Raw genomic sequence first — 21,051 nt, 5'->3', positions numbered from 1 at the left:
GAAGAGGAAGAGGGGCCTAAGATTCACTGTATCGCGGCGCTTGGGAAGTCACTGCTGGTGGATCCGCCCCCCTGAGGGAGGCAGGCAGGCCGGCCGGCCGGCCGGGGCCGTTGGAACAGATACCTCTTTGCTTCACCCTCCCATTTCTTTCCCCTTTTTGTTGCTTGTTCGCTTCGCGCTTGGGGGTCAGTGCGTAAGGTGGGAGGGACCTAGGCTAAAGCGACGCCCGAGCAGCCCAGCAGGAGCCTAGGGACAGGCCTGGGCTACAGCCTCAAAATTAGGATGTCCCGACATGAAGGTGAGAGACCCAAGGCCGCGGAGGGGGGGGGGGGGGGGCGAGCGAGATGTCCTTGAGCCCTGTACGGCATTAGGGCCTCGCATGCTGCCGTGTGAGGTGGGTCAACATGGCGGCGCTGCCGCCGCTGAGAGCGGGGCCTGTGGAGTCGGTCGCGGAAAGTGGCCATGGTGGGAGGAGGAAGGCGGCGGCCAGGCCTCGCTTTGCAGTGTCGCGGGAAGGGAGGTGGCGGCCGTGTCCGTTACGGGTAGGCCCCGAGTCCCTTTTCTGTCGCCAGTAAGCACGTAAGCCAGGCCCGTGCTCGCTGAGGTTGAAGGGCCTGCTACAGCTTGAAGTAGGTCTGGTCTCTGCCACCTCTCACTAGCCTGCGACTCGGGCCTTGCCTCGCCCCGGGCAAGGAGTGTGTCCGAGGCAGATAATAGAGGGGAGGAGACAGGTGAGCTGTTTATTTTCACTCCTCTTACTTCACTGTTTGAAGGATGGGCCTGAGAGGTGGGCCTGGAGGAATCTGTTTTGCGGGAAAGGAGGAAGGTGTAAGGGGTGTGAGAGGTGTGTGTCAGGGTGGCTTGCTGATGTATCCTGGGAGTTGTGAATGGCATGATGTGAAGGGAGAAGGGGTGCAGGAGGGGAAGGAGAGGCAGGCTTGGCATGATATGCTCCCTGTGAGGGGAAGCACCCCCAGGTTTGTTAGGGTAGGGAGGAGGAGAAGAAGGGACTGTGGGGCTTGAGGCACTAGGAAAGTAGTGCTTGAGGGGAGGTGATGCAAGGAGGGTAGCCTGGCATCCAGGGGAAGTGGATTGGGGTGTGGTCTGCTTTAGTATAACGAAGGTGAGGGGGGGTTGTGTGTCAGGTGTAGAAGGAACTTATGCACATAATTGGCTGTGGTGTTTGGATTGGGAGAAAGAGTTTATGCAGTCTTCATGGCCTTGTTTAGGTGTAGTTTGTATTCTGGTAGCTTTGGCAGGTTGAGAAGTAATATATATATATTTAGTTTTGTATTTTCAAAGAGGAAACATGCTGATGTAGTAGCAGCTTCTTTAGAGAGGTCATCATACAATTATTTTGTGTGTTTGTCCTTGTTCTGTTTTTTTTTTTTTTTTCTATGGGTAAGTGAAGTGGCTAGTTAATAAAAAAAGTGAGAAGAATGGAGAGAAAAATGAAAGGAGGGAATTTATGTAGAGAGAAGTTGTGTGATATTTGTGAAGAAACTTGCTTGGTTTTCTACCTCTTCTTACTGGTAGTTGCACTAGTATAAAATATTTTGTAGAAGTTCTGCCTTGTATCTTGAAAGGATAATTTTTTGGTCTGTTAGGAACTAAATTTAGCACTTGTCTCCATAATAATTTTGATTCTCCTAGAGCTGTGAGAATAAACTTTTTAAAAGGAACGGAGATATTTTTGCTTTCAAAACATTAAGATTAAATAATGTGCTAGAAGACTTCAATGTTTGGGAGTAATAATACTGACTTCTAGATGGAGGGTTGGTAGCTTGATGCTGAACTAGAGTAAGTATGATGGCTATTCAGTGTATAGCTACAGCATTTTGTTAGTGTGTGTGCTTGCCTATCTAAGACCAGTCTTGCCTGAATCTACTAAAACTTTTTTTTCTAGTAAAGGTACCAAATCCTCTTGGTTCTTTTCTGATTAAGATGTGGTGTTGTGTGTGTGTGTGTTGGTGGTGTGTGGGTTTTTTGTGGTGGTTTTTTTTTGTTTTTGGGGTCATCTCCCCCCAAAGAGGGTGGGTGGGGTTGTTGGATTATCTGCATCCTATGCAGATAATGAGGCAAATGCTAACAACAGTGAGTAAAATAAGGGTTAATAAAAAGTTTTTGTTTGTGGCTTTGTTGGAGAAAGTACTCTGTAAACTGCTGCTGTGATAGATACCCATGGTATGCAATTTAAAGCATGGTAGTAGGATGCGGACTTGTTAGATTGCACTGGTTAAAGCTACAAAAGTGGTATGATGTGTTGTTCAGTGTTGTGATGTTTTAATAGAGAAGAATTATCAAAACAGTTTTTTTTAAATGTGTTTCTGATTGATAGAGGTTATGTTTTGAGGTTTTTCTAGTGGATGTTAGGTTTTTTTTGTAGCACGGGGAATAATGTTTTTCTCGGTCTTTCTATTCACCAGCAGAAATCAAAGTATGGAAATAATATTAAGTGTGGTTTTCTTAAAAATTGGAAACAGGTATATCAGTGTTCTTGGAAATTGCATGTTCTTAAAAATGAAAACAGTTATCTTCTAATAAACTGTTGATGGTAATGTTACATTGTTGTCATAAATGTCTTTATATAAAAAGAAGGAAAAACCCCATCAAAACTGAAAAGATATATAAAGCTGCAGCAACAGTTGTACTTTGTGATAGATTTTTATAGGAACCTGGTTTGTCTTGAGTTTTCTTAATGTTTTTCTTCCCCATTTAACATGTTTTAAGTGTTAATTTTATATTAGTTATAAGGTTAGAATAAGTTGCCTTGATGTAGGGTCTGTGGTTGGCTGAGAGTTCTCAGTCTGTAAGTTGATGGAAGTTGGTTTTGCAAGGATAAGGTATAGAAGAAAAGTGAGTTTCAGTCATGTTAATAAACTGTATCTCTGCTGTGTGTTTTTGTCAAAATGGCTTGTTCTTGCTAGAATCAGTTTTGTGATGGGGAAGGATGTATGTGAGAAAATAAATGCTGGAGAACTTGGAATTCCAGTGTCTCAGGGCTCTATATAAGTATCTGATGGAGGTATAAGCTTACTTTTCATCAGGGTCTCTGGGCAATTTTCTTTGCTTTGTGGCAAGAAATTAAGTCATGTTGTGGATCAGAAGTTGGTTGGGAGACAGGAAAAGAGAGAGTAGAATTCAACCATTGACCTTTTGCCATTGACTGTTTAATACCTTCAGAAATGGAACTGGTATAGAACTTCAAAAATTATCCATAGTGGAGGATGTGGGGGAAGGGAATAGTGGGATAGAAACATGTGCAAATAAGACAGTTATTTGAGCTAGGGGTGACTAGAAGGTCTTCTAAGGAACTTTAGAAAGAGCTAAGTAAGCTCAATGCATGAGCAGCACAAGATGAGTGAAATTAACTTGTGTTAAAAGGAAAAGCAATAGGGAGAAATAAACTCTTCGGATACCTTAAAGTGTCTACTTCCATGGTATCAACTTGGGAAAGGTGGTGGGGTATCACTGTAGATAATCATGCTTCTGTTTTTTACTGCTACTGTGTTTGTTGGTAAGATGTGAAAAATGTTACTGCATTCAAGCTGCTCAGAATAGCAAGGTTGTCAAGTTGAGCACTCAGGAGTTGGGACATGCCAGAACTAGCTTGCACAGAGAAACCTAATTCAGCCCTCTTTGAGTACATGCACTGTGAAATTACATAGCCACATATTATCTTCTCTGTTGTACCCTGCCTTGTCAAGGGTGTATAGGGAAGGAGGCTGTTGTATGTAGGGGAGGACTCCTGTTCTTTTTTTGGAGGTGGACAGTAAACAAGGAGATGAGGCATTATAGGAAGAAAGTATTTTTGTGGTGTTCATAGTTGAATTTCGTTGTGGAAAGCTGGATTCATTCCTGTCTCTTCTATGGAGTTCTTAAATGCCAGGCAAATCACTTGGACAAGAGTTTACAGGTGGCTGCTATCTGTGTGTTTCTTGTTTCATGCAGGCCCAACTAAAAATTTTGGGCATTCACAGCTGCAACTCTAATACCTGCAAATTAGTGGCTTTTCTCCTATTTTAGTTCTTGGAAATGTTTTGGCTGAAACTTCCAAACAAAATGCATTCTTGGCCTACGGAGCTTTAACTAGGTGGACAAATGTGATAGTTAAAGGCTGTGAAAATGAGTCATAAGGAGAAGACGAACAAGCAGTTAAATTCAGGCAGCACTGTCAGATTTCAGTATAACAGTGTTATAAACTATTGTATGCAGCTTTAATCCCCTCCAAAGAACTCAAGAAGTGATGTGACTGGGGGGGGGGGGGGGGGGGGGGAGAGAGACAAAGGACTATTGCATGAATAGAGACTGAAAAAATCTTGATATTCAAGGTTGACAAAGAGAATCTAAAAAGAATGAATAGCTTAATATAGATGAGAGTGCCTATAACTTTTTTTCATAATGCAAGAACAGGAGGTTATAAAATTAAAGAGGCTGATGATTTAAAACTGATAAACAGAAGTGCTTTTTCACACGATGTGTAACTAGACTGTGCAATACTTCTTTGGAGAAAAAGTTATACCACCTGATTTCCAGTTTGAAGGATAAAAACTTTGGATTCTGTCTCAAACTTTGTACTTTGTGTCTCTACCCTTAGAGACAAACACATACATTCCTGGCTCCCAGGTCGTTTCACCTACATGCTGGCTAGTCCAGCTTGATATTCGCTAGCAATCACACACTCACTCACACAGCCACCATACTTGGCTCCAGTTGCTGACGCTATGGGCACGCAGGTGCTCTGGCTCCTGGTTCCACTCTGGTGGCTGGCATTGGATTTCACTCACTCTGGTCACTCTAGTTGCTGGCACCCAGGCACACGAGCCCCTGTGACCTGTGGTCTCACTCCAGTCACTGGCACTCAGATCCCCATACGCACACATGCACACAGAATAAAGTTCCTCACCCAGGGAAAGAGTTAGAAATGGAATTTAATAAGATAACACAGACTGCGCTGATCAGGTACAGGGCATGGCCAGACAAGTGTACTGACCAGACACTGTTTTCATGCGACAGGCCCATTTTATCTCTGTACCTGCTATTTTCCCACATTTGTTCCTCCCCAAATCACCTAAACCCCTTCCTTTTCCTGCCTTTGGTTCATCCCCTGAACATCCCGTAATAAGTCCTGTGCAATCCCAAAATGTTTTTTCCCCATAATGTGTCCCATACCCCTAGGCAGAAACTCCCCCTCAGTCCGAAAGGTGCTCCAGCATTGACTCATCTTGATGGATTCCATGCCTGGACCATGGGGCTGATGCTCTCCTGGGACAGCCCTAGGAGAGGCCAACAGGGTGTCCCTTCCTCTGAGTGTGTAATTTGTTGTTATATTTCTTAGAAAAACTGGAAAAGGAAAAAAGCAAACGACCAAAACCTGCAGCTCCATAGCTACTGTAAAGTTCTACAGCTCTGTTTGAACTCTGGAGTCACCGAGTTATGTTACCTCCTTGGTCACTTGTGTTATTTTACCTCTGTCGTGGTTTAGCTTCAGCAGACAACTAAACACCACACAGCCGCTTGCTCACCCTCCCTGGTCCCGGTGGGAAGGGGAAGAGAATGAGAAGAGCAAAAGTAAGAAAACTTGTGGGTTGAGATAAAAACAGTTTAATAATTGGAACAAAAAATAATAATAAACTGTAATGAAAAGGAAAACAAGGAGAGGAACAAAACCCAGGAAAAAAAACCAAACAAGTGATGCAATCACTCACCACCTGCCGACCGATGCCCAGCCAGTCCCCGAGCAGCGATCGCTGCCCCCCTGGCCAACTCCCCCCAGTTTATATACTGAGCATGACGTCATACGGTATGGAATAGCCCTTTGGTCAGTTTGGATCAACTATCCTGGCTGTGCCCCCTCCCAGCTTCTTCTGCACCTGGCAGAGCATGGGAAGCTGAAAAGGCCTTTACTAGTGTAAGCACTACTTAGCAACAACTGAAACATCAGTGTGTTATCAATATTATTCTCATACTAAATCCAAAACACAGCACTATACCAGCTACTAGGAAGACAATTAACTCTATCCCAGCCAAAACTAGGACAGTATCTGCCCCTTATTCTATACCATCTATGTCATGCCCAGGTTCTACCCTTTCCAATACATTCCAATTAATCACCACCACTTTCCCTGTCTTTTGATATGTACACACAGATATCGTTCCCTTGGTCTATGGGCCATCCCTCTAAAATGTCTGTTGGGTTCATTTAGTCCATGAGTTTGGGTTCCATCTGTCATAACAGTCCTTCTGGGCAGGAGAGATGGTGTGTGGTGTTGGAATGTTGCATGCTGAAGCCAGTTCTGGTTCCATCACTGCTGCACTTTGCTTGGTTTCATGAGAGTTCATTCTTCATTAATCTGGGTGATTCTTACTGTAATACCATTGATAAGGCATGTAGCAACCATAAAAGTGATGACATACAGTATTATATAGCAATTAACATCGTATCATTTAGTTCATTGGCTATTCTCACCCAAAATCAAATCCCCTTGAGGTACACAGTGGACTTCCCCATCCTTTCACATGACCCACCAAGTGTACCCGGGTCCTTGAGCAAAAGCAATCCCATGAATGGGCTTGCCTTTGCCCGAGGCAGGAGTAACCCAGACTGTCTTCCCCAGCATGTTTTTTATGTGCATTATAGGGACTTTATCCCCTTCTACAGTAGGTAAAAGTTTTGATTGGGCAGGGCCAGCTCGATTGACAGATCCCCTAGTGTTGACTAACCAGATGGTCTGTGCTAAATGTGTATCCCAATGTTTGAATGTCCCACCACCCATTGCTCTCAGTGTATTCTTTAACTGTCCATTGTATTGTTCAATTTTCCCAGAGGCTGGTGCATGACAGGGGATGTGATATACCCACTCAATGCCATGCTCTTTGGCCCAGGTGTCTATGAGCTTGTTTTGGAAATGAGTCCTGTTGTCTGACTCAATTCTTTCTGGGGTGCCATGTCGCCATAGGACTTGCTTTTCAAGGCCCAGGATAGCGTTCCGGGCAGTGGCATGGGGTACGGGACATGTTTCCAGACATCCGATAGTTGCTTCCACCATTGTAAGCACATGGCGCTTGCCTTGGCAGGTTTGTGGGAGTGTGATATAATTCATCTGCCAGGCCTCCCCATATTTATATTTCAGCCATCGCCCTCCATACCACAGAGGCTTTAACCGCTTGGCTTGCTTGATTGCAGCGCATGTTTCACATTCATGGCTACCCTGTGCAATAGTGTCCATGGTCAAGTCCACCCCTCGATCACGAGCCCATCTATATGTTGCATCTCTTCCTTGATGGCCTGAGGTGTCATGGGCCCACCTAGCTATGAATAATTCACCCTTATGTTGCCAGTCCAGATCCACCTGAGGCACTTCAGTCTTAGCAGCCTGATCCACCTGCTGGTTGTTTTGATGTTCCTCAGTGGCCTGACTCTTGGGTATATGAGCACCTATGTGAGGTACTTTTACAACCAGTTTCTCTACCTGGGCAGCAATATTTTGCCACAGTGCTGCAGCCCAGATGGGTTTACCTCTGTGCTGCCAGTTGCTCTGCTTCCATTGCTGTAACGGCCCCCACAGGGCATTTGCCACCATCCATGAGTCAGTATAGAGATAGAGCACTGGCCACTTTTCTCATTCAGCAATGTCTAAAGCCAGCTGGATGGCCTTTACTTCTGCAAATTGGCTCGACTCACCATCTCCTTCAGCAGTTTCTACAACTTGTCATATAAGACTCAGCTGCTTATACAGCAGCTTTCCATCTCTGATGCTTTCCTACAAGATGGGACCCATCAGTGAACAGGGCATATTGCTTCTCATTATCTGGTAATTTATTGTACAGTGGGGCCTCCTCAGCACGCGTCACCTCCTCCTCTGGTGATATTCCAAAATCTTTGCCTTCTGGCCAGTCCATAATTACTTCCAAGATTCCTGGGAAACTGGGGTTTCCTATCCGAGCCCGTTGTGTGGTCAGTGCGACCCACTTACTCCACGTAGCATCAGTTGCATGATGTGTAGAGGGGACCCTCCCTTTGAACATCCAGCCCAGCACCGGCAGTTGGGGTGCCAAGAGGAGCTGTGCTTCAGTACCAACCACTTCCGAAGCAGCTCGAACCCCTTCATATGCTGCCAATAATATCTCTTTTTCAGTTGGAGTTTAGCAGGCCTCGGATCCTCTGTATCCCTGACTCCAAAACCCTAGGGGTCGACCTCGTGTCTCCCCTGGTGCTTTCTGCCAGACACTCCAGGTAGGGCTATTCTCCCCAGCTGTGGTGGCGAGCACATTTTTTACATCTTGCCCTGCCCAGACTGGCCCAAGGGCTACTGCATGAACCATCTCCCGTTTAATTTGTTCAGAGGCTTGTTGTTGCTCAGGGCCCCATTGGAAATCATTCCTCTTCCGGGTCCCTTGGTAGAGAGGGCTTACGATCAGACTGTAATTTGGAATATGCATTCTCCAAAAACCCACAATGCCTGGGAAAGCTTGTTTTTCCTTTTTGCTAGTTGGTGGGGACATGGCTGTTGTTTTGTTGATCACATCCATTGGGATCTGACGACGTCCATCTTGCCATTTTATTCCTAAGAACTGGATCTCCTGTGCAGGTCCCTTGACCTTACTTTGTTTTATGGCAAAACCAGCTTTCAGGAGGATCTGGACTATTTTCTTCCCTTTCTCAAAAACTTCTTCTGCTGTATTGCCCCACACGATGATGTCATCAATGTATTGCAGATGTTCTGGAGCTTCACCCTGTTCCAGTGCTGTCTGGATCAGTCCATGGCAAATGGTAGGGCTGTGTTTCCACCCCTGGGGCAATCGATTCCAAGTGTACTTAACGCCCCTCCAAGTGAAAGCAAACTGTGGCCTGCACTCTGCTGCCAAAGGGATTGAGAAGAATGCATTAGCGATATTAATTGTGGCATACCACTTGGCTGCTTTTGACTCCAGTTCATATTGAAGTTCCAGCATTTCTGGCGCAGCAGCGTGACTTCATTCAGGCCACGATAGTCTACTGTTAGTCTCCACTCTCCATTAGACTTTTGCACTGGCCATATGGGGCTATTAAAGGGTGAATGAGTCCTACTGATCACTCCTTGAGTCTCCAGTCGCCGGATCAGCTTATGGATAGGAATCAGGGAGTCTTGGTTGGTGCAATATTGCCTCCGGTGCACTGTTGTGGTAGTAATTGGCACCTGTTGTTCTTTGACCCTAAGCAACCCCACAACAGAAGGGTGCTCTGAGAGACCAGGCAAGGTAGACAGTTTCTTAATTTCCTCCATCTCCAAGGCAGCTATACCAAAAGCCCACCGGTACCCTTTTGGGTCCTTGAAGTACCCTCTCCTGAGGTAGTCTATGCCAAGGATGCACGGAGCCTCTGGGCCAGTCACAATGGGGTGCTTTTGCCACTCATTCCCAGTTAGGCTCACTTCTGTCTCCAGTACAGTTAGCTGTTGGGATCCCCCTGTCACTGCGGAAATACAGATGGGTTCTGCCCCTGTATAGTTTGATGGCATTAGGATACTCTGTGCACCGGTGTCTCCTAGAGCCTTATACTCCTGTGGGTCTGATGTGCCAGGCCATCGAATCCACGCAGTCCAGTAAATCCAGTTGTCCCTTTTCTCCACCTGGCTGGAGGCAGGGCCCCTCTAGTCCTGGTCATAGTATTCATTACCCACTTCTTGTACATATGAGTCAGGTGCTCCTTCATTAAAATCAGGAGTAAGATCAGCCCTATTACTCTGTCTGGGGAACTGCCCACTGGAAACTGGAGCACCAATTTTCCTGGAAGAACCCCCTTTGGTGATTGTTTTTCCTTGCAACTCATGTACCTGCGCCTCTAGTGTCGAGGTAGGTTTTCCATCCCACTTTCTCATGTCCTCTTATGTCCGCCACATGGGTCGTGTGCAGTGGACTTCATGTGGATCTTTGGATAAATGTTCGTTGTTCAGGTCACCATAAACCACCTCCATCGTGGCTAATTCCCTCAGGTACTGGATACTTTTCTCCATGGTGGTCCATTTGCCTAGGCGATATATAACATCTTCCTTGAAGGGATATCTTTCCTTCATAGCTGACAGGAGTTGCCTCCAGAGGCTGAGGGCTGGTGCCCCTTTTCCAATCACTTTGTCAATGCCCCCTTCCCTAGAAAGGGATCCCAGCTGCTTGGCTTCCTTACCCTCTAATTCCAGGCTACTGGCCCTGTTATCCCAGCATTGGAGCAGCCAGGTGACAACGTGGTCACCTGGATGACGGCTGAACTCTTTTTGCATATCTTGCAGCTCAGTCGGGGATAGGGATCGGGTGGTTTCCGTCTCGTTTACGAGTTCTTCCTCTTCCTCCTCCTCTCTTTGTGATGGTCCTGCTTTTTCATCCTCCCTTTCTAAACGAGCTGACTTTCTCTTCCAAGATTTCTTCTTGTGTGTAGGGGCAACTGATACAGGCATGAGTTGGTTCCCTGGTTCAACCGCAGTATTTGTCGCCGGGGCGGATGTAGCCACAGTGCCTGTCGCTTTGTCGTCAGATCTGGAGACCTTCTCTTCCCTTTGAGGGTACTGAATAGTGTTGAACAGGGCTCGGTAGGCATGGGCTAGGTCAGCCTGCCTCACTACCCTCATAGTGCAGAATTTCTTCCATATATCTAATCTACATCTACCCTCTTTCAGTTTAATGCCATTACCCCTTGTCCTATCACTACATGGCCTTGTAAAAAGTCCCTCTCTAGCTTTTTTGTAGGCCCCCTTCAGGTACTGGAAGGCTGCTGTAAGGTCTCCCCAGAGCTTTCTCTTCTCCAGGGTTAACAACCCCAACTGTGTCAGCCTGTCTTCAGAGGAGAGGTGCTCCAGCCTTCTGATCGTCTTCGTGGCTCTCCTCTGGACTTGCTTCACCAGCTCCATGTCCTTCTTGTGCTGGGTGCAGCAGAGCTGAACGTAGTACTCCAGGTGGGGTCTTACAAGAGCAGAGTAGAGGGGCAGAATCACATCCCTCGACCTGCTGGCCATGCTTTTTTTCATGCAGCCCAGGATACGGTTGGCGTTCTGGGCTGCAAGCACACATTGCCGCATCATGTTGAGCTTCTCATCAACCACCACCCCCAAGTCTTTCTCTTAATGGCTGCTCTGAATCCATTCTTCGCCCTGTCTGTAGTGATGCTGGGGATTGCTCCAACCAATGTGCAGGACCTTGCACTTGGCCTTGTTCAACTTCATGAGGTTCGCACGGGCCCACCTCTCAGTCCTGTCAGCGTCCCTCTGCATGGCATCCCTTCCCTCCAGTGTGTCGACCGCACCACACGGCTTGGTATTGTCTGCAAACTTGCTGAGGGTGCACTCAATCCCACTGTCCATATCGCTGACAAAGATGTTAAATAGTGCCAGTCCCAATACGGACCCCTGAGGAACGCCACTCATCACTGGTCTCCACTTGGACATTGAGCCGTTGACCGCAGCTTTTTGAGTGCAACCATCCAACCAATTCCTTATCCACCAACTGGTCCATCCGTCAAATCCATATCTCTCCAATTTAGAGAGAAGGATGTTGTGTGGGACAGTATTAAACGCTTTGCACAAGTCCGGGTAGATGACCTCAGTTGTTCTTCCCTTATCCACCAACGCTGTAATCCCGTTGTAGAAGGCCACCAAATTTGTTCAGGCATGATTTGCCCTTGGTGAAGCCATGCTGGCTGTCACCAGTTTCCTCCTTATTTTCCATGTGCCTTAGCATAGGTTCCAGGAGGATCTGCTCCATGATCTTGCTGGGCACGGAGGTGAGACTGGCTGGCCTGTAGTTCCTTGTGTCTTTCTTTTTTCCCCTTTTCCAGTCAGTGGGAACTTCACCGGACTGCCACGACTTCTCAAATATGATGGGTAGTGGCTTAGCAACTTTATCTGCCAGTTCCCTCGGGACCCACGTATGCATCTCATCAGGTCCCATGGACTTGTGCACATTCAGGTTCCTTAGATGGTCTCGAACCTGATCTTCTCCTACAGTGGGCAGTTCTTCATTCTCCTAGTCCCTGCTTTTGGATTCTGCGACTTGGGCAGTCATGTTCTCCCCGTGATCATGCAGGTAAAACCATAGGGTGGCCCGTGGTGTGTACCCTCTATATCCTCTCTTTTGAGTAAAGGAACGCTTACTCCTAATAGCTGAGATACCGGTCCGTACAGGTGGGGAGTAGGGCATATCCTCTTTGAGTTGCTGGAACTCCCAGGAGAGTTTCTCCACAGCTGAGACGGAGGCCCATAGGGAGAAAGAGAGGCTTTCTTCGTATTGTTGGAGTTGGCCAGCCATTTAATCCGCTGTTGGACCTCCTACGTCTTTCCAGGTCATTACTGCCAATGAGCTGGCATACGATGTTGGTGTGCTCCCCACCAACTTCTGCCACATGGGTCGTGTGCACTGGACTTCATCTGGATCTTTGGATACATGCTCATTGTCCAGGTCATCATAAACCACCTCCAGCACGCCTAATTCCCTCAGGTACTGGATACCTCTCTCCATGGTGGTCCATTTCCCGGGGCGATATACATCATCTTCCTTGAAGGGATATCTTTCCTTCATAGCTGACAGGAATCGCCTCCAGAGGCTGAGGGCTTGTGCCCCTTTTCCAATCACTTTGTCAATGCCCCCTTCCCTAGAAAGGGATCCCAGCTGTTTGGCTTCCTAACCATCTAAATCCAGGCTACTGGCCCCATTATCCCAGCATCAGAGCAGCCAGGTGAGAATGTGCTCGCCTGGACGATGGCTGAAATCTTTTTGCATATCTTGCAGCTCACTCAGGGATAGGGATCGGGTGGTTACCGCCTCATTTACAAGTTCTGCCTGTTCCTCCTCGCCTTCTTGTGATGGCCCTGCTTCGGAGTAGTTCGCCTCATCCACTTCTTCCTCCTTCCCCTTCTTAGTAGGAATTTCTTCCCTTACTAAATGAGCTCACTTTCACTTCCACTATTTCTTCTTGTGTATAGGGGTGACTGATACTGGCATGGGTTGGTTCTCTGGTTCAGCTGCAGTGCCTGTTGTTTTGTCGTCAGATCCAGAGACCTTCTCTTCCCCTTGAGGGTTCTGAATAGTGTTGGACAGGGCTCGGTAGGCATGGGCCAGGCCCCAGCACATTGCAGTGATTTGTGTCTCTCTGGAATTGCCAGGGTGACAGCATACTTTTTCCAAATACTCTACTAATTTTTCAGGATTCTGCACTTGTTCAGGGGTCCAAGTTCAAAAACACTGGAGGTGCCCACTGTCCTAGGTACTTGCTCATGCTATCCCACACACTCTGCCTCTCATAACTATCCAGCCTTGAGCCAGATCTCTGGATGGTAGTCTTAAATAGTTGTCTAAACTTAAACAAGGCCTGATACACATTCAGGAGACATAGCAATAGGAGCATGCTGGTTTGAACATCCCAAGGATATTTGAAATTCTCAAGAGCTATTTTAACTAGCCTGGAGGAGAAGGGGAAGGTGAAGGAGTGGGGAAAAGTGTTCCCCCCCTTGTTTCCCCCGTAAATTGGGTCTCCGAGGAGAAAAGGTAAAGAGTGTAATTATTAATAGGTTCCGAGAGATGGTTCCTGCAGTACCGAGATGACAGCGATGCTGAGTACAAATACCAGATTAATCTCACGGCCAGTAATTTTATCATATCATAAGCCAGTGTTACCCAGTACAGCAAAATGATAACCTTAATCCACCCCCCAGAGATGATAAACAGCACATTTGGGAACAGATACAGCAAGCGAGTTGTTACACAACACTGAGAACAAGCACAACAACTCTGTGAGCAAATGAATCAACATTGTGACCAGCGACTATTAAACTAATATAATGAATGCTTAAAACAAATTTGTTTTAACATGCTCTGGTCAGATCTGTCGTTATCTCAACCCTTCGAGCCCCGTGTTGGGTGCCAAAACGGACTGTTGTGGTTTAACCCAGCAGGCAGCTAAACACTACACAGCCATTTACTCACTCCCCTTGAGTGGGATGGGGGAGAGAATCGGGGGGAAAAAAAGGTAAAACTCGTGGGTTGAGATAAAGACAATTTAATAGGACAGAAAAGGAAGGGAAAATAATAATAATGATAAAAGAATATACAAAACAAGTGATGCACAATGCAGTTGCTCACCACCCGCTGACCCATGCCCAGCCACTTCCCGAGCAGTGGCTGCACCCCCCTGGCCAACTCCCCCCAGTTTTTTTGTTCAGCATGATGTCATATGGTATGGAATATCCCTTTGGTCAGTTTGGGCCAGCTGTCCCAGCTGTGTCCCCTCCCAGCTTCTTGTGCACCTCCAGCCTCCTCACTGGCAGGGCAGTATGAGAAGCTGAAAAGTCCTTGACTAGTGTAAGCACTGCTCAGCAACAACTAAAACATCAGTGTGTAATCAACATTATTCTCATCCTAAATCCAAAACACAGTACTATACTAGCTACTAGGAAGAAAATTAACTCTATCCCAGCCGAAACTAGTGGGAGATGGAGTGGCAGAGACAAACTGTTATGAACTGACTGCAACCCCCAATTCCACATCTCTCCTGTGCGCCTTGGTTTCAGGGGGAGGAAGTAGAAGAGTTGGGAATGAAGGAGTGAAGTTGAGCCTGGGAAGAAGCAGCGGTGGGTGGGGGGGAGGGAAGGTGTTTTAGTGTTTTGGGTTTGTTTCTCTCCATCCTACTTTTATTTTTAATTGGCAATAAATTAAATTAATTTTCCCCAAGTTGAGTCTTTTGCCTGTGACATTAATTAATAGGTGATCTCCCTATCTTTATCTCTACCCACGAGCTTTTCCATCTTATTCCACCCCCTACCCCCTGTCCTCTTGAGGAGGGTGAGTGTCTGGGTGGCTATCTGGTAGCCAGCTGAGGTTAACCCACCACCACATGTTTGTTTTAAAGTTAATTATGATAACACTGTGATAAAGTAACAATGAAATAAGGTCATTTTGAATTTCTTTCAGTGCAGAGTATAGTGACATGCTCAGTAGTTTCACTGGGTTTCCAATATGTATAAATGAATTTTTTGGTTTTGAGCTATTTCATGAAGCTTTATTTTGCGTAAGCTCGACAACTGTCTAGAGCCTAAAAGTGAGTGAGGTTTCTGCAAAGTTAAAATATTGTTTTTTTCCCCTCATAGAAGTGTCTTCAACTTTTGTTATCACTTGCATAACTGCTTTTCATTCATAGAGTTCAGAACTGAATCTCAGAAGTGAGTACAAGCAGTTGTTTGACTTGTACCTTTTGCAGTCTTTGGTTCAAGGTTGGAGCCCTTTTTGAACATGAATAAAATCCTCAAGGTACTTTGAAAAGTGACTAGGTTTGTCATTTAAACTAAAGCTGTCTTCTCTGTGTCTGCAAAATATTTGACTTTCTCTACAGATTCATGGTAGTGTGGCAGGAAATTGGTGGTAGCCTCTGTGAATAAATATATGGGCACGTGCAAGTGTGCTAGAAAGCCTTCAGTATTATTTGGGGTCTGGACATAAGTGTCTTGAAGGTATCCAGCTGGATAGTCATGCTCTAAGCTGTTTTATTAGTGATGTTGTCTGGATACCTATCTCAAGTATCCCAGCCCCAGAAGCAGTGGATCATAGGAGTTTCTCAAGGTTGGAAATGTTTTGGGAGATATTAGTAGAAGGGCTCATTGTGTACCTGTTAGTAATTTCAATCTTTGCTGGGGAAAAAAATTATTAAAAATAGTGTTCAGATTTATTGGCTACACATTTATTGCATAATTTATATATTTCTGTGTACGCTGGTTGTATTTTAGAAAAGTTTTTGCTTGGGTGGATCTTGAAATTGCTGGGAGTCTCAATATAGATAAGCCTTTGTCAGCTGGACTTCTATGATTATTAGAAAGTTCTTGTAGCCAGACAACAGATTCATTTACAGCAGATTTCATTCTAAATTTGACTATGGAAAGGTAGGTGTCTGAAAGAAAAATTCAGGATGCCCTTTAAGAAGGGCACCAAAGCTTTGCCAAAGCCATAGAGAACACAACTCTTTGCAGTTTAAGCTTTTAACACCACCACCCCCCCCCCCCCAACTCTTAAGATTGTGTGAACTACCTTGTATACATCTTAATTCTGTCCCTGTCCCCTGCTATTGTATGTATTGCCCATGTAAGATGAAAATATCAACAAATGTAAGTTGACTTGATTGCCTTACAGTAGAAGGCTCATCCCCAGACTCTTACTCCTGCTGTAAACCATGACCATCTTTCATCTTATAGACTTGTAACTGTGTTACAAGTGTAACTGTGTAACTTGTAACTATTAGACTTGTAACTGCAATTAAATCAATTGCAGATTTATTAAGTTGAATTGGAAGCTGGGTGGTATCAGTTGACTCCTAAAAACTTTAGATATGCTTCCCAGCACTCTTCTCCCTTGGTTGTCTTCAACTTCAGAGAACTCTAAGGGTGAAAAGCTTTTTGCCCTGCATTTTTGGATGCTGAAAGCAGAATAGATGCAATGATCTGCAAAATATTCTCTTTCAGGTCTCTTGGTATAAGGCCTACAAATTGCCAGACTATTTGGTAGGCAGGACCCGACAGTATAAAAAAAACTTCCAGGATAAGGAAGACTTGGTGTGAGGAGCTGAAAAAGCAATATGGAACCTTCTTATAGAACAGTGCTTTATAAGTAGAGGATGTTCTTAGAGTAGTTCTGTGACCCTCGTGGCTCAAACTACTAGTGGTAGGTGGTGCTATAGATGTTATTCCAGATAGCTGTCTGAAGGAACAGGGGATCTGCAGAGCACAAGTTATTAGGCTTAACGTATGGCAGCATATTAAAGAAATTGTATTTAAATGGTGTTTTCACATATATGGGCATGTTTTATAGTCTGTAATGGTGTGAGAAAAGTAAATTATTCAGTCTCTTATGTAATGGAGAATTATGGCTTTCCAGTAACTGGTTCCTTGTAATATAGAGCTTAGTTACTCTTTTGTTTCTTGTATCCTGGAAGCAGGAATGATTTAAGTAGTGTGACCAGAAAGCTGAATAAGGAGTTCATCTCTGATAGGATTGTTGAGAAGCATATGTAAAAATACAACAGTCTATTCAGGATTTAAAAAAACACAACTTTGAAATAATAATTGGTTGCGGGTACAGAACTCTGAATTCTGGCTTGGAGGGATGCCATGATGGATGTTTTCTGAGCAACTGCATCAGATCAGCAGCTAATGGCTTTTGTTTGTGATGCTTGCTTTGAATTTCATGTTAAACTTGCTCCAAATGCATTTTCCCTTTCCTCAAATGTTCTTTTTGTTAATTAATGCTTTTGAAGACAATGGATTTTTTTTTTAACTATGTAGAATAATGTGTTAAACCTCTCTAGACTGCAAGAAGTTGCCTGCATTCTTTTTCGTGGCACTAAGGACTTGGATCTCAGCTGTATGATGCAGTTGTAGTCTATGCTGCTTTAGTTTCTTTTGGTTAAAATGAGGCAATACCTTTTGAATTATTAGATTTATGTAGTTCAAGCAAAAAAAAAAAACCAACCTAGAAGTTCAGGAGGCTAGAGAAGTTGCATATAAACAATAGGGTTGAGAATACTTTTGTTTTTTACCTGTGGTGGTTCTGAGGCCTCTGCAAATGGTGTAGAAGAAAAGCAGACCTGTTCATAGTCTCTAAATTGAAAAAGCTCGAGCTATTTTTGTAAAATATATTCTGTGGTCAATATTACAGCTGCTACGCTAGGGCCTTTGCTGTATCATACCTCTCTTTTCTTTGACAGGCTAATGCAGGATTAAAAAAGTTTTGGACATCTGTTGGTATTGTCAGGAGGCTGGTATGAGGTGCTGAGCTGCTTCTGAATTAGTGTTCTGCAAAGCAACATTGCCAGTGCTGTACGGTAGTGACTGCTATGGTGTGTGTGGCAGAATGTAGGAGGAGAGCAATTCATCCTTAGGATCTCCTTCAGGAGCCGGGGTGGGCTAACTCTCTATATAGAGAGCTCATAAAAGATGTGAAAATAAGTTTGTTTAAAGTAGTACTAGGAATATGGAAGTTCTGTGCTACAGGTAGACTTACTCTATAGGCTAGAGCGCCCCCCAAATGCCACCTTCTTAAAAATAGCTCTGAAATGAATTGATGAACTATCAAGCTCATGTATGTGTGTATATGATTTCCTAGACTAGAGAACTGTGCTGTCTTGATGTGGTAAAAAAATAGGGTGATAGAGTTGTACATTTGTGATGTGCATTCTTAAAAAGAAACTTGAGAATACAGCACGTGGGTGAGACCATCTTATGTGCAGCATCAAATCAAATAATGGTTTGGGTTGGAAGGGACCTTTAAAGATCATCTAGTCCAACCCCCCAGCCATGGGCAGGGACATCTTTCACTAGATCAGGTTGCTCAAAGCCCCATCCAGCCTGACCTTGAACACTTCCAGGGATGGGGCAACCTTCCAACTTCTCTGGGCAACCTGTTCCAGTGTTTCACCATCCTCATTGTAAAAAAAATTTCTTCCTTATGTCCATTCTAAATCTACCCTCTTTCAGTTTAAAACTGTTGCCCCTTGTCCTGTCACTACAGGTCTCGGTAAAAAGTCTTTCTCTATCTTTCTTATAAGCCCCCTTTAATTACTGAAAGGCTGCAATAAGGTCTCCCCGGAGCCTTCTCTTCTCCAGGCTGGAACAACCCCAACTCTCTCAGCCTTTCTTCAGAGGAGGTGTTCCATCCCTCTGACCACTTTTGTGGCCCTCCTCTGGACCCACTCTAACAGGTCCATGTCTTTCCTGTACTGAGGACCCCAGAGCTGGATGCAGTACTCCAGGTGGGGTCTCACCAGAGCAGAGTAGAGGGGCAGAATCAACTCCCTCGCCCTGCTGGCCACACTTCTTTTGATACAGCCCAGGATACGATTGGCTTTCTGGGATGCAAGTGCACATTGCCAGCTCATGTCCAGTTTTTCATCCACCAGTATATCCCTAAGTCCTTCTCTGCAGGGCTGCTCTCAATCCCTTCATCCCCCAGTCTGTATTGATATTGGGGATTGCCCCAACCCAGGTGCAGGACCTTGCACTTGGCCTTGTTGAACTTCATGAGGTTCACATGGGCCCACTCAAGCCTGTCCAGGTTCCTCTGAATGGCATCCCTTCCCTCTAGGGAATCAACTGCATCACTCAGCTTGGTGTCATCTGCAAAGTTTGTGAGGATGCACTCGATCCTACTGTCTGTGTCATTGATGAAGATCTTAAACGGTATTGGTTCCGGTACAGACCCCAGAGGGACACCACTCTTGTTACTGGTTTCCACTTGGACATTGAGCCACTGACATCTTATGTGCGTCTTATGTTTTTAAAGAAGGTGCTAACTACTGGAGGTGCATTTCATGTGAGGGTGAGCATTTCCTCACAGGTGTCTGACTATTTCAGATTGCTCATAAATGTACTGAGCAAAAATGACCCTTTTGAATGGCATTTGAGTGAAGCTCAATAGAAAACAAGTTAGGGCTTAGAGACTAGTTCTTCGAAATTTAAAGTTGGAGTTGTTTGCTCTTCAGTGTTTCAGCTGTCATATTTTTCTTTCCCTGAGATACTTCTTATATTGTTACCTCATGTTTTTTTCTGTATTTTCAGTGTGTCCCCTCCCTTTATTGTCTAGGTTTTCTTCCTGAGTATCTGATTTCCTTTCTACTTCTAGTGGTCAATACATGTAAAAACATACTATGCTTGCAGCAAGAGAGCACTGGATCTTTCTTTTGAACTAACTTACAGCATTGTCTTTCCTCTTACCTTTTATATGCAGATCAGAGACTCATGCTTTTCCTGTTTCATGACATTAACATAGTCCAGAGATCACAATATTTTCATATCCTAGCTTCTACAGGCATTTTTTATCATACTGCTATTTATTGTTCAGTTGTGAGCCTTAATCAAATCTATATTCTCTCCTGTTGTTTATCAGAACTACTGGGTCTGATTTTGCCACCTAGCAGACTTTTTAAGTCCAAAATGCTGACTGTATCTCAGTTGTTATCCAATTCCTTTAGCTAAATATTAGATCAGAAAACTTGCTTTTCTGAATAAGTGAACAAGACTAAAATATACTGACTTAAAGATCAAGGGGAATCTTAGATAATCAATTGTGATTTTTCTGAATGTGACTGCATCATATAAAAGGTATAATTGACAGAGCTGCTTCTAGATTTCTAGCTTTATTTAAAATCTCCTAATTCTCAAGCATTTTGTAAGCTTTTCTAATAGACAGGTCACTGAAATAATAATTGTCGTGGTGAAGATTTGTTAAACTTGTGTTAATATAGTTGACACCCCCTCCCCAGCCTGTTAAAATACTATTAAATAATATTATACTATTTTGTGCCTTTTCTTTTTGTAGTTGCACCTTGGGGTCTGAGTATATAATTAGGAATCATGAGACCTGGATTTTGATGCTCTCTCTGCTTGTGTCTCAATCTATGGAGTGGGATACATGTGTGTTGATGCAATGATTTATTAAATACAATGTTGCATCATATATTTCAACATAATAGTATAAAAAAGTTTGTATTTTCAGAAAGCTAGTTCAGCAAATAAAGGAAAATATCTCTGTAGCATAGACTCACTTTAAATTTAGGAAAAAGCTTTTTGGCTTCAAGTTTAATGTTCTAATTTTTTAAAACTTGGTATGTATGTGTCTTGTTCAGTAAGTCAATTAGTAAATTTGGGATTCTGTACTAAGCCTTTTGAAAGGGGTTTATGTTGAGCATAAACCCACAGTGACTATTTTAAGGGAACTACTTTGGAGTCATTGTCCCCAAATAAAAATAAATGCTCTAAGTAATGGTCTTAATGTGTTTTCAGTTTCTAGACATGCAGAAATAGATGACTTTTTTTAAAAAAAATTGCATGTGATTCTTCTGTTTTGTAGAAATAAAAGTGAATTCTCTCTTCTTGTCATGAAATTTCCTAATATGATTTGGATTGTATGGCACTGTAATAGTGAGGCTGATAAACTTATATTTCTTATTTGTTCTCTACAGTATGTTGATCTGTTGCTATCTGGTGTTGACAGAATTATGAATTTGCTTTTTCCCAACTGTAGTCAGTGATGTCTCTTCTTCTAGCTGCA

General features: G+C 44.2%; 1 protein-coding gene across 3 annotated transcripts in view; it reads left to right on the top strand.

The window, feature by feature from the left end:
* The window catches only part of LOC140650556 (E3 ubiquitin-protein ligase KCMF1-like), a 79,644-nt gene that overhangs the window by 223 nt on the left and 58,370 nt on the right, over positions 1 to 21,051 (top strand). The window contains exon 1 of one of the 3 annotated variants that reach the window (XM_072859034.1): positions 17 to 298. The exons of the other annotated variants lie outside the window; for them this stretch is intronic. Within the exon in view, the coding sequence (XP_072715135.1) occupies positions 283 to 298 (16 nt within the window). The 5' untranslated portion in view covers positions 17 to 282. Of the gene's footprint in view, positions 1 to 16; positions 299 to 21,051 lie in introns of those variants that run through there. 3 annotated transcript variants of the gene reach the window in all.

The sequence above is a fragment of the Ciconia boyciana genome, chromosome 4, assembly GCF_034638445.1.
Source record: "Ciconia boyciana chromosome 4, ASM3463844v1, whole genome shotgun sequence".
Lineage (NCBI taxonomy): Eukaryota > Metazoa > Chordata > Aves > Ciconiiformes > Ciconiidae > Ciconia > Ciconia boyciana.
Note: the sequence above shows the minus strand (reverse complement) of the source record. Positions and strands in the feature narration are given on the sequence as shown.